Source organism: Glycine soja, chromosome 6 (assembly GCF_004193775.1).
Source record: "Glycine soja cultivar W05 chromosome 6, ASM419377v2, whole genome shotgun sequence".
Taxonomy (NCBI): domain Eukaryota; kingdom Viridiplantae; phylum Streptophyta; class Magnoliopsida; order Fabales; family Fabaceae; genus Glycine; species Glycine soja.
The window spans coordinates 8,425,108-8,438,595 of NC_041007.1; the positions used below are offsets into that span (position 1 = coordinate 8,425,108).

The 13,488-nt window shown below is 31.1% G+C and overlaps 2 protein-coding genes across 4 annotated transcripts; one reads left to right on the forward strand and one right to left on the reverse strand.

Moving 5' to 3' along the window:
- Positions 1 to 1,000: 1,000 nt before the first annotated feature.
- Positions 1,001 to 4,019, forward strand: LOC114415332 (probable trehalose-phosphate phosphatase J). Of its 3 annotated transcripts, none has more exons than XM_028379963.1 (10): positions 1,001 to 1,622; positions 1,720 to 1,860; positions 1,955 to 2,026; positions 2,145 to 2,231; positions 2,325 to 2,390; positions 2,513 to 2,614; positions 2,743 to 2,890; positions 3,022 to 3,122; positions 3,229 to 3,321; positions 3,472 to 4,019. In XM_028379963.1, the coding sequence occupies exons 1-10, from the start codon at positions 1,359 to 1,361 to the stop codon at positions 3,538 to 3,540; spliced, it is 1,143 nt and encodes a 380-aa protein (XP_028235764.1). In that variant the 5' UTR covers positions 1,001 to 1,358; the 3' UTR covers positions 3,541 to 4,019. The 3 variants fall into 3 exon arrangements, 2 of the variants coding, with proteins under 2 accessions (XP_028235764.1, XP_028235765.1); XM_028379964.1 differs by having other exon boundaries at positions 1,002 to 1,622; positions 3,022 to 3,092; XR_003667348.1 differs by having other exon boundaries at positions 1,003 to 1,622; positions 3,022 to 3,137; positions 3,472 to 3,503.
- A 7,636-nt stretch (positions 4,020 to 11,655) lies between these two features.
- LOC114415334 (NDR1/HIN1-like protein 13) lies at positions 11,656 to 13,033 on the reverse strand. Its single transcript, XM_028379965.1, has one exon. The coding sequence runs from the start codon at positions 12,624 to 12,626 to the stop codon at positions 11,847 to 11,849; it is 780 nt and encodes a 259-aa protein (XP_028235766.1). The 5' UTR covers positions 12,627 to 13,033; the 3' UTR covers positions 11,656 to 11,846.
- Between the last annotated feature and the right edge of the window lie 455 nt (positions 13,034 to 13,488).

A 13,488-nucleotide genomic window follows, 5' to 3' on the forward strand; every position in this document is an offset into this window, starting at 1 on the left:
AAACTAGGCTTAGGCTTATTAAAAAGCCTTATAAACTTGATAGACTGGCCTATATATATATATATATATATATATATATATATATATATATATTATTTTTTGGATACCAATATATAATATTATTTCTTGGATACAATTAATTTTTTTTTGAAACTATCAGATTTCAATTACAATTTAGGACTTTAATTACAATTTAAGTGTGAGTCATGTGTCCTTTTATATTCCTTATTATTTTGATTGACTTTTTTTTTAACTTTCCTACTCCATAAAATATTAAATATTTATTATGAAGAAGACTTTTAAAAAGGCTATCAGAGGTCATACTTTTAAAAAGGTCAGGCCGAGTTAAAATAAAAGTCTTTGATAGGCTATAGACCAGACTCAGACCTCAAAGATTTACGTAGACTAGGCTGAGGCATTTCAAAGCCTGACCTGACCTATTCTCACCCCTACCTGGAACCACTTTCAAATGGTCTTGCTTTGCACACTACAGAAACAGCAAAACCCCTTTCTGTTTCACCATTCAATTGTTCCTCCTCTAGTCAAATCTAAAACCCTGATTCTCATATCATTAATTAATATAAAACTGCCCGTAACACTATTCCATTATTTTTGTAAGATTATTGAGGACGCAAACTATTAGGATTATTCAATATTGACTTGAGTAATAAGTAAAAGTAAAACTAGTTATGCAAACCACATATTCATCATCCAAGAATCTTTTCTGATAACACCAAACAATAAAAAGAAGCGGTCTCCGCTTGGAAATGTGGTGTCCTTTTAACTTGGACTACAGGATAATGCATATAATAAGTGGTAAAAATGTAACGAAACTACACGATCCTTGCAGTGAAGGTTCCAAATTATTATGTACACTTTTTTTTTACAGCAGAAAAAGAAAATAAAAAAGGAGGGTAGCTGTGTGGGGGATCATGATGGTGGCCCCTCCTATATTGCATATTTAGTATATGGTTGCTGAAAAGTACAAGAAGAAGAGAAGAGAAGTGGTTGTTTCGTCGGTTTGTGCCGTGAAGCCTAAGTTTATAAATTGACCAGACACACCTGCCTCGTTCGTGACTTGGCTAGGCAAAGCCAACTAGTAAAATCAACTCTGATTTTTTTCCTAGCAACTTTTTTCATTCTATAAAAGGCCTTATTCAGCAGAGTAATAAGCCACGTACCACAATCAACCTTCATCTTTTCTCTTCTCTGTTTTTCCACTCCTTCTCCACACCCCTCCCTTTTATTTCCAATATTATTCTGCCTAAGCAGTTTCTTCCAAATTTCCTTTTACATTTTCCAATTTCTTTATTCTATCAAAAGGGTTAATTTGAATTTTGAAGGAAAGGAAGATAGATATGATGACGAACCAAAATGTGGTGACTCATGAGGTTATTAACACGCTGATTGCCATGGCAGCTTCCATTTCAAACTCAACCGTGTTGCCAAGTGCAACAGTACCAGAATCCATGGCTGTGCTTGGTGGGTTTTGGGGGCTGCCCCATAATAAAAATCTTGTGAAAAGATTGGAAGGAGCCAAAGTTAGTGCATGGATTGATTCAATGAGAGCTTCTTCCCCAACTCGTGCCAAATCAGAAAGCCAAGAAAAAAGATCTTGGATTGTAAGCACAACATATGATGAACATGTTACATGGTTTATGATTCTTGTGTGGTTATGCTCATCACCTGACTCTGCTTCTATTTCACCACTCTTTGCAGCTTTATCACCCTTCAGCTCTGAACACCTTTGAACAGATAGTATATAGTGCCAAAGGAAAGCAAATTGTAGTTTTTCTTGACTACGATGGAACTCTCTCTCCAATTGTTGCAGATCCGAATAAGGCTTTCATGACTAGAAAGGTTTTCCTTTTGTTCCCATTTTTCTCTTATACTCATATCCATTGAATAAAGCTTATGTTTGTGATTAATCTGAGGCTTTGGTTTCTCAAATTAGATGAGAGCAACACTAAAGGGTATTGCAAGACATTTTCCCACAGCAATCGTGACTGGAAGGTGCAGAGACAAGGTACATTTTCTTCAAAGAAAAATAAGTACAAAAAGTGACATGGAAGTGATTAAATGATTCTTTATTTTTCTTCTCTTGAGAGATTTAATTGGAGTTCTTTCTGATTTATATTTTTCAGGTATATAACTTTGTAAAATTGGCAGAACTTTACTATGCGGGAAGCCATGGCATGGACATCACTGGTCCAACAAAAAGTCCAAAGCAAGTGAGAGAGAGTTTCTGAAACTAATCAGTGTGTCGAAGATTCTATCTTTCTGTTTCTTTCTGCTTAGCTTTGCCATTTGTTGCTTTGTTTCAGGGTAATAATAATAATAAAGCAGTGCTGTTCCAACCCGCGAGTCAATTCCTGCCAATGATCGATGAGGTTGGTTTTCTCTTTTTTCTTTTATCTAAATGCAAACCTCTATTTCATTTCCTCCCAAATTGGCCTGTGGCAGCACATCAGATATTAACCGCGTCGTACGTTATCAAAAAATAATTTTTCAGGTGTACAAGATCTTGTTAGAAAAAACGAAGACTGTCCCAGGGGCTAAGGTTGAGAACAATAAGTTTTGCTTGTCCGTGCACTTTCGTTGTGTAGACGAAAAGGTACCAGTCAACTTACCATATAATTGTTGAATCAATAGAATTACCAAACCCACACGCACACGCCAAAAAACTTTAATTGTTCGGAAACCATTTTTTTAAAAAAAATTTGTACTCTGTTTTTTCCTTAGAGTTGGGCAGCGTTGGCGGAGAAAGTTAGATTGGTGCTCATTGAGTATCCACAACTTAGGCTAACCCAAGGGAGAAAAGTGCTAGAGATCCGTCCAACCATCAAATGGGACAAGGGCAAGGCTCTTGAATTTTTGTTAGAATCATTAGGTGAGTAGATAACTATATATATTAATTCATGCAAAAATAGCCCTACTTTGATATCTCACCTAGCTATGCTACATATATAAGTCATATGTTTGTTCTGATTCACTATAATAATACTATTTGCATATTTCTAGGGTACGAGAATTCGAATGATGTATTTCCAATCTATATTGGTGATGATCGAACTGATGAGGATGCTTTTAGGGTAACAAATGCTGCCACGCCTAGCTTGCTAGTTAGTTAGTTAAAAGTATATATATTGCTATTCTATATATTTCATTTTCACCTGCATATGTTTATTAATTGACTTGTTAACATTATGGATATAATATAATTAACAGGTTTTGCGCAGTAGGGGTCAAGGAATTGGGATTCTCGTTTCTAGAGTTGCAAAAGAAACAGATGCTTCCTATTCCTTGCAAGATCCATCAGAGGCAAGTGCTATATATTCAATATCCACCACAATTTATTATAATAATTTAAATGTTTAATTCACGCATCAATCTTGTATATCTTTATTGTGAATGGTGAATCTAAGAAATATATAATGTAATTAACAAATATCTTAATGGTCACATTTACAGGTTGAGCAATTCTTGCGGCGTTTGGTGGAGTGGAAAAGATCGAGTACTGTGACTCCCGCAAGTGTATAGAGTTTGTAGGATGGATGTAGATGATCAGTTCAAAGAATTGACACCACCACCTTAGAATGGTGAAGGGGTGATCGAATTTTATCACTTTTTTTTTCTTGTTGATAATGGAAATAGCATTATTCCATTATTATTATTATTATTATTAAATTTTTAAGGACAAAGTCCGAACAAATAGATTCCTACACACGTTTGCATGCGCATGCGGATAGTGAAAGGCAGATGTTTTATGCCGCAGTTGCAAATGGCCCCCGTCAACTTTGTTGCCATGAATTGTACTTATCGTACATGTGGCCAATATATATACTGAAAAAGATAACTACAATTGATCTCCAACTTCAAAAGCCGATTTAGACATTCAGAAATACTAGTAAATTAAATGAGTTAGTTTAGACATTTTAATGCGGTAATAATCCTTACAAACATTTCATATTAGTGATCATTCAATTCATTTGATCCCCCTCATCGATGGTTTTCCTTGACTGCTCGACGTATGGCATATATATATACCCATCTCAGTGAATATTTATACTGCAAAAACAACGCCTTTTTCATTATCTTTTTTATTTAATAGAGTATCTTTTTTTGCTTTTTACATTAAAGAGGTGTTACATGTATTTGTAAATCTAAATTTTTATTAAGTTCCATTTCTTTAATTTTCCATCTTGTTCTTACTCGTATCAGACACAAACCAAACTCAATTATGAGAGACCGCAAATTTGTAGTTCATCTTTAACTGTATATACAGTGCAGTAATTAATACCACTATTTTAGGACATCATGAACCTCGATCAATAAATGGATAGTATTTTTTAAAATTTCGTAATATATTTTTATTATCTTTTACTTCTCATTTAAGTAGAATAGTATTTAAGAAATAAACATAAATTAGAGATATAATTTAAATTAAATAACTATTGTTATTTTAAATAAAACGTTCTTTTAAAGAAAACTGAAAGTAATACGCAGTTACTTTCTCCATCCTATAATAATACGTTATTAGCTTTAAAATAACTATCATTTTTAGTTTTTTAATATAACATTAATTACTTATTTTTACTTAGTATATTTATTATAATATATTAATATGAATAAAACAAACTAAAATAATTAATGATGATTAAGTTAACTTTATGCAATTATTTTTTAACAAACAAAAATATTTTTTGTAAAATTGTTATTTTTTTAATCTATTTATTATTATTATTATTATTTTTATAAAATAATGTAAGATGATGATTATAATTACACGGAGGATGAAGTATTTACTAATTAAAATGTTACTGTATGAAGGCAGAAGGCTAAAGATAACAAAAGATACAAAAACCATGCGTAAAATCTTGAACTTGGTGTCTTTTACGCTCATTTCCATAATATAATAACTAATGTCCTAATTAGGGAAATAAAATAAAAACATGTTAAAAAAGAAAATATTTAATACATTAAAAAACTATGCTACTACATTCAATATTTAGAAGTATATAATAAAATATGTTTAATGATTTCTAACCAATTAAGGGTTATATTAACATAAAAGATCATATTATCTGTTTTATAAGGAAAAAATAATAATAAGTATACGTAAAATTCATATATGAGTTTTTATTTATTTTAAAATTATTTCAAAATAAAATAAATAAATATCGTATGTGTATCAAATTTCTGCAGTGATATATTGTTACTCGATATAACTAATTTTAATTTTCTCAGTTTATCTACAATGGTTCATAAGATATTCTTATATTTCACATAAATATGTTTATTTTACATCATTATATATATATAATGCATGATGATAGTAATTAAATTTAAACATAGATATCATATAAACTACCCAAATCTCTCATCACAAAACAAATCCTATATACAAGAAACTAAACAATTTAGGGACAAAATTTTGCCATTAATGACAAAATTTTAAAAATTACATATCAATTACATTTTAAAATTTGATTGGCGTAATTGAGGTTATATATATACTCCTAGATCAGAGGGAATAAATAAAAAGAAAAAAAGAAAAGCAGCAACACTTATGAATTGTAAGAACATATATAAGAAAGTTTTAATGATTAATTTTGCTTAAATTTAGAATAACATTAAATAGTTAAGATAAATTCTTTAATTTCTCATCTCTCATTCTTTCTCACTAACATATACACTGACACACACATGCACGCATGAGAAGTATCTTGTGCTTAAAAAATTTCTCTGTAAAGATACTTCTTGTGTCACCAGTGTAACAGTGTTATATAGCACTCCGAGCTTGAAGACTGCAGGCGTGTTGAGATTGGACTCATGTTTGGATGACAGCTGTTAACGTATAGTTACGAGCAAAGTGTTTTAAGTGAATTTTAAATATTTATTATTTAATTAATTAATCATTTAAAATTTTTTAAAATAAAATAATTGGGTTGTTAAAATTAATTTTAAGCTATTAAAAAACAATTAATATTTTTTCAAATTAATTTAGCCATAAATTTCATATTAAAAATAATGCTTGACGTAAAATAGGTTATAAAAAGGTTATGTTTGATTATTTATTAATAATGGATGAAATAAAATAAGGTAAAATGAAATATGATGGAAATATTATTTGTTACCTAAATATTTTATAATAGTATAAAAGATGATTATGTCCCATATCTTAAAGTAAAGAAAAAATGAAAATGTTTAAATAGAATAAAATAAAATATAATATGTATTTCATTAAGTTTTATTATATTTCATATGTAACATGATTCTGTTTAATTTCATTTCACTGTATTTCATTATTTTCATCCATTTTCATCAATCAAAATGTAGCTTAGTGTTTGATATTTTTTCTTCCTACAAAGTTTTGATAAAGTTAAAACGATGAAATATCGATAAAAAAAATGACGAAAAATAACATATAGTTTAAATTTTTGAGTGTTTTTAAAATATAATAAACATGAAATTAAATAGTGTTATTATTTTATTTGATTAAAAACAATGGAAATAAAAACCTTTACACGTGAACTTCGATCCTTGCCATCAGGAATCGTGCTGTAACATGTGATGGTCGATCTGATCACAAATCCTTGAGTGACAAGCATAAAAAAAATCAAAGTGAGAAAAATAAATTTTCATTGTGTAACCAAGAAAAAAAAAAATCAGTGTATGTGTTCTATACACAGCAAGCTTTAATATGTAAATCGTACATCTTGGCTGGCGTATATCTTTCTCAATCTCACCATGGATGGATGACAGATAATTTTCGTGTCCTGGATAAAATATTTATATGTCTCACTTTTTTAATTTTATGATATATTCTAAATTTGTATTAATTTAAAATTTTAAAATATAAATTATATTATCATTTAATCTCATTTTGTAAATAACTCTCTTAAAACTGTTTTTATCACATACGAAAACTCTTTTTTTTTAAATTTATTCTGTTTAATATATCTTATTTTATTCAGATATGGGAGAGGAATCATGTAATAATATATAATTTATACCTTTTAAAAATTAAATAATAATTAATAAATATTTTTAAAAAAAAATTAATTGACGACAGTCATGTGTTTATTATGTAACATTATTTATAATCTACGTAGTAATTACTTTGATTATATGTATTCATAACTATTATTTGTAGTTGATATTGCAACAAAAAGAAATTGATTTCATTGAAAGTGTTAGTATAATTTCTAATAAAAGTTGAAATGTTTTCAAATTGAAACGGATCATTTTAATAACAAGAATAAATAATAATTTATTGGTAAAAAGAAATATCTTTCTCAAAATTTAAATATTTCCAGACATAAAAAAAGAAGGTTAATAAATATATTAAACTCTATTGAGTCTCACCCTATTTTATTTTTTTGGTACAGAGTCTCTCCTTACGTTAATAGCTATTTACTAACAATTGTAATTTTTACTATTTTAATAAAAAATAACTATTAATTAATGTTCTCTACATGTGAATATTTTATAAATTTTTACCAAAACAATATTTAACACACTAATTTTAATTAAAAAATTATGGATTAAAAATAATTTATTTTTATCATAAATATTTTTAAATCACTATATTTTATAATTTTAATATAATAAATATTTAATTTTCATTATCTTATCCGCTTTTAAATACATTGCTAGTGAATTTCACGAATGTTAATTCAAACATATTATATGTTTTGAATTAGCATTCTTGAAAGTGAATTTCCTCTTTTAATCATAGTTTATTATATTAAGCATATTAGATTATAATTAAGAGACAAAAACCGCATTCTATGATAGTGGAAAAAAAATTAAGCATGTTTGATTATAAGAACTTTTGGTTACAGTGAGAAAGAATAACAATAAATATAGTTTATTATATTTTATTTGAATGGCTAAGATTAATTAAAATCTATTTCACCTCCCTACCCAAAAAAGTCTTTTTTGCGTTGCCATCTTGTGTAAAAAATCTACTGATTAACGCCAACGTTAAAATCTATTTATAATACGATTTTTTTTTATGTGAAAATGGGAGAAATATTACATATTAACTATTAGATCTTATTAGTTTTGTAAAAAAAAAAAACACTATCAGATCTTATTATAAATAGTTAATATTAAAATATTAAATTATGTTCATTTTTTACACGTTATTTTTCTAAATAGTTACGTGACATTAAAATTTGGAGTTTTTGACCATTCGTACACGAATATATGACCTGGCTTTACTTTTCTAATTCTCTTATATAGAAATGGTCTATCTCACGGTCTGTGTGTGTTTTGCATCATAATAATAGATGTGTTTCTAAATTCTATTTGGTTAATATATATTTTAAAAATCATATCACTATAACTGCGCGATCCATTGTGATTTCTCTATCTTTGATTATCATTATCCATATGTTTCTGTACTTTGTTTTCCTTCTGCTGTTTCTTGTCCTGAATTATGCATCGCATTACTAAACTCGCAAATAAGACAACTAACATGTCAAAAGGATTAATAACCCTAGCGTACATCCATCATTGAGTCATAAAGCCCTCAAAGACACTTCCATTATTGCCCTCAACCCTATTCCACTACATGGTCCAAGTGCTGTGAACTTAGTCAAGTAATTACCAAATATAGGAAATTAAAATTGAACGGGATATAGTCATATAGATATAGTACATGACAATAATAGTCTCAGATTCTCACTATAGATAAACCTGCTCGTTCCTGTACCTCCCAACTTGTATACTAGCCCTCTATCATCATCCTTTTGCCAGACAAGAATTTAGAAAGAGGCATAGCTAGGTACAAGGGTTAATTAAATTAATTAATAAAAACTATATATGTAATTGGATTATATTGAGTTGAGAGAGTTCCACCACAGGGAGCCAGGAACTCCAAATCTGGAGCATATTTTTTTATAATTGTGATCTTGATTATATGTTTAAGACAGTTCCTAAAGCTATAAAGTGAAGATCTGGGACATTAATAAACTAATTAAAAGAAGCACTTATTACGGCAGAGGGCTGATAAAGACTCTAATTCCCAACATCGATCCCTTACTATTAACAATTGGAAGCCCCACCCTTTGTTTAATTAGGATATTGAACTGAAACAGAACCTTTAATTTTCTCACAAAGAGATGGTGTACTAAACCACTGGGCACCCAGATTTGTTAGAGCCCCACCTCAATCAAATATCATCAAAGTGGAATCTCAAAATAGTAATATATTATAAAATGGAAGAGATCTGATTTTTAGTTTAATGGGTTGTTTTCAAAGGGTTAGGTGTGTGAAAGGGAAACCCACTACTTTGTGAATCTTATAAATGGTTGAGGAGGAGTTGGAATCCACTCAAAGTGCTTATTTTGCAGAAGACATTGGGATGCTTAATGGGGACACCAAACATGCTTCCAAGCCTCAGAACCCAGCCCTTCATTTTCATACGCGTAAAGATAGGTTTCCACTAGATTCAGTTTCATCATTGGTGCCTTAATTAAACTGAAATAAACTAAGTCTTAGAAGCTCCAATTATTGGTAGAAGACGGGCACTCCCCCAACGCATCCATCTGAACACCTCATCACACTTAATTTGATTAATTATGCTAAAGACCAACAGCTTTCATTCATGTTAACTATTATTCATTAGTTGAGAGAGCTAAAAATATAAAGCCAACCTGCTATGTTTTATTTTTCCTATTATGGGTTATACTTATATCGAGGCAATTTAAGATTTATACGCCTTTCATGAGTCGTAGGTTATAACCTTTATGCTAGCAATAAACCCAAGAAAGTTGAATTACTAGATTACACTCTACTTGACAATACCAAACCCATCTTATTTCGATATATATATATTTAAAGCTTTTCCATTCCCCACCATAAAAAACTCCCACACCCTAGTAACCTTTGTTATTGTTTAATTAAATATTGGTCAAGTTCTTCCTTTTAACAATTAACTAGGTAGCTACCAGCTACCAGCCATGTGGTTCTCTGCAAATGCTTTATTTTACCATGGAGATACTCAATAATGGATCTTCATGGTCATAGGGACATGAATTGGTCCCCGCATAGAGGGTCGAGCTTATATAGGTTTTGGTTGTTCATATATTGTTGTGTGTATGCAATGTCCAAAATAAGACAAACTTCGTACGATGTCGATTAATGGTAAGTTGTTGGTTAGCACCATTTTGGAATTAATAATTGGATAAGCGCATATGGCCGAATTATTGTTGCTGTTGCAGGGAGCAAAACAGTGGATGATTTTAATTTGCATAAAAGAATTATTAGAAGGACAAGTACCAGAAAGTGATTAGCCATAAATCTATGTGCATAAAAAAAACAAATAACAAAGGCTTTATAGCATAGCTTTCGGCATCCAAGCCAGCTCCTCAAAGGGACTGATGTAACCATAACGAGCAAGCACCTCACTTTGGTGACTATACAATGCCAAAGAAAATGCTTATATGGGCTGGCATTTTACCTTACCTTTCCCAGAAGCTGAAACTTTTAATGTGTAGATCACTGAGCGCTTCATAAGAGGGGTGTTTGTGTTTGGACATATCTCAAACGTTTGGTATCTCCTTTTCACATTTATGGACTCAAGAAACTCCAGACATCCAGTGTTTTGCACTTTATAAATGTTGTTCGAGTTAGAGAACATATATACCCCACCTGAAAAACTAGGGTTTTTTTTTACATAGGAAAATGATTTTCCTGCTACATTTCTTTTGACCATATTTTATTTTTACACAAGAAAAAGATTGAGCAGAATTAACTCGTGAGAGCCTGGGAACAGTATGTTTGGGGGAGAGAAATTAAAAAAAAATAAAGGAAAAGAAAATATTGATAATGATACATTTTTTTCATTTAATTAAAAAGGAAAAAACTGTATGCATTAAGCAGAATTTAAATAAGTTGTTCATAAGTTCTTTCAGACGTGACCTTAGGCATAAATATCTTAAATATCTTATTGGGTTCTTCAGCAATCACCATATATGCTTATGCTTTTTTGTTACTAGTCCCTGAAAGAATTATCTTTTGTAATAGGCTCTTACTACAAAAACAAAATAAACAATTTAAAAGTTGTCAGATGAAAGACAAAATAATTGTAGAGACAAAAAAAAATAGGAGCATACGTTTACATGAACCAACAAATAATATTTATTATTTTATTTATCACAATTAGAATTTTTAACCTCACTAATTACCCTCTCTCGCGTAGCGTTTAATACTTAGCATTTTGATGTTGTACATCTTTTGTCTTTTCAGATCACCACATTAATTTTCAGTAAGATAGTTGTTTGTTCATTGAACTTGATTTACATTTTCAACTGAACATCGACTAATAGAGATAAGAGGATTATCATGAGTTTACATTACCCTGCACCTGCTTCTTATTTTTAAGAAAGGATAAGACGAGTAATATAATAATAAATAAAGATGAGTGCATAAAAATGATCGTAAGAGTTTATTATACGGATATGATTATTCAACATTAAATAAAAAAATTCATTCATATGAGATAACATATTTTTTTATCCGTAAAAATCAAATATAAATAATAAAGATTTACAAAAACTCACATATTATTTAATCAATTTAGCTTATATAAAATTTTTAACATCTACTTTGACAAAACATAAAAATGATAATAGGCAGCTAATATACACAAAGGATTAATAAATATATATTTAGAACATATATACATACATACAACCTTTTGCGATTACTATAATACGGAAGTTCGGTCAAAATTAAACCAAAGCATTACCGAAGAAGGAAACTTTAAAACAGCTGAAATGAAATTCAAGTGAAGAGTCCGATATAGATAAATATATATCTACGAATCTAGCCAGCTAGTGTCGTTTAGTTTCGCATTGTTGAGAGAGTACGTGAGTGGTTTTGGCCAACGTATCCAACTTCACTTTGCACGTAACATCGAATTTCATTGTCCCACTACGCAACAAGCCCATTTTCATGTGTGCTAGGGCGTGAATGGCCAACGAGAATGTCACACTCACTTTCTTCTTATCGTTCCTGACGCTTTCCTCCACCTCCTTAGGGAGAACGGCTTTTGAGGATGATGTTAAAGTTAGCCCAAACGTTGTCGTATCGTGAGAGTCTTGACGGAAAGTAGGGTATGCTCCTGAAGCAATATTCTCTTGTCGCCTTAGAGAGAGGGAGACATGGCCTTTGCCATTATACAAAATTCCCACGTCGGAATTTGGATTGTGGACTTCCAAAGTGACGTCATATTTGGGGTGTGGCTTGGTCTCCACGACCTTAAAGCTTGTGATGGAAAACTTAGGGTCCTCTGGTGTGAGTAACATGGAAAAAAGACCACCTAGAACGGCTCCGAGAAGAATTGCAAGGACCAAGAATATAATGAAGAACAACACGCAACACAAGCAGCAGCGTGACGTTTTTGCTTCCTTGTTGGGAGGAGATTTCTTATGGCTCTCGGCGATTTGGGCGTTTTCCGGCGGCGGAACACGGTAGACTTGGTCCTTGGGGACCTGGACAACGTAGGTGCCAGGGTCTAAGTCTGGTAACTTGAGTTTGTCGGTATTATGGTTCTTTTCAAGAGGTGGGGGTGATGGCGACGGTAGCGATGACGAAGACACCCGCTCCTCCATGAGAGTATGAGGAGCGGTGAGGAGGAGACAGGAAAAAGGGTGTTGCAATAAGGTGGGAACGTTATTAGAGAGGTAAAGAGGTGCGTGGATTGCATGGGGGCGTCAAAGTGGCGTTAGTGTATGCACTATGCGTGAGAGGGGTGGTAATCTGTGATTGAGAGAAAAAAATGGGTCACGTTTGTGGAGATGTTCCAATATGAACGGGTCAACTGTGTCAATTACACAAAGGTGCATCCATAGGTAGATAGATAATTAGATTTGTTCTACTTTAGCCAATTTCTTCAGAATTGGAAAAATGAAATAGAGACCTATATATGGATGATGCTGAAGATCATAACAAAACCGTAGAAAATGAATCCAAAATTATACGGTATCATCCGTCAAGCAGGTTGTAGTTCATTTAATTTGCTATGAGTTTGTATACCGATATGATGGGGTTTGATTCTTCAACAGGCCAATTACATATTCCTCTAAAAAGAAATGAAATGAAGCAAACACACTTAATTAAGAGGGGGAAAAAACAGCCTAACATTGCACTAAAGGAAAAAAAAGAATCCTATATTGGAGCTATGATTGTTAATAGTGTGATGTACCACCCTCCCAAAACAAAATTGAGTTTTGTGAGATTAAGACAAAGTTACATAAGGAGGCCCAAGACTTTCTCCACACTGGACAGAAAGGTAAATAATGATAAAGCCCAAATAGCATACCGACAGACAAAGCCCAAATCTTAAGTATCTGTATAAATCTGCCTACAATTCAATTAATTTATATCAATTCCCGCCTAGCTTTTATTTACAATAGTTTGTTCGTAATATTACATATATTTTTTAACAATATTATTATATACGGGTGTTTATTC

What these genes read in the sequence shown, in the direction of transcription:
- LOC114415332 (XM_028379963.1), top strand. Translation starts at nt 1,359, where the DNA reads ATGATGACGAACCAAAATGTGGTGACTCATGAGGTTATTAACACGCTG. An exon ending in CTGGAAGGTGCAGAGACAAG is followed by an intron (nt 2,027 to 2,144) that starts GTACATTTTCTT and finishes TATATTTTTCAG; the next exon opens with GTATATAACTTTGTAAAATT. An exon ending in CTGCCACGCCTAGCTTGCTA is followed by an intron (nt 3,123 to 3,228) that starts GTTAGTTAGTTA and finishes TATAATTAACAG; the next exon opens with GTTTTGCGCAGTAGGGGTCA.
- LOC114415334 (XM_028379965.1), bottom strand. Translation starts at nt 12,626, where the DNA reads ATGGAGGAGCGGGTGTCTTCGTCATCGCTACCGTCGCCATCACCCCCA.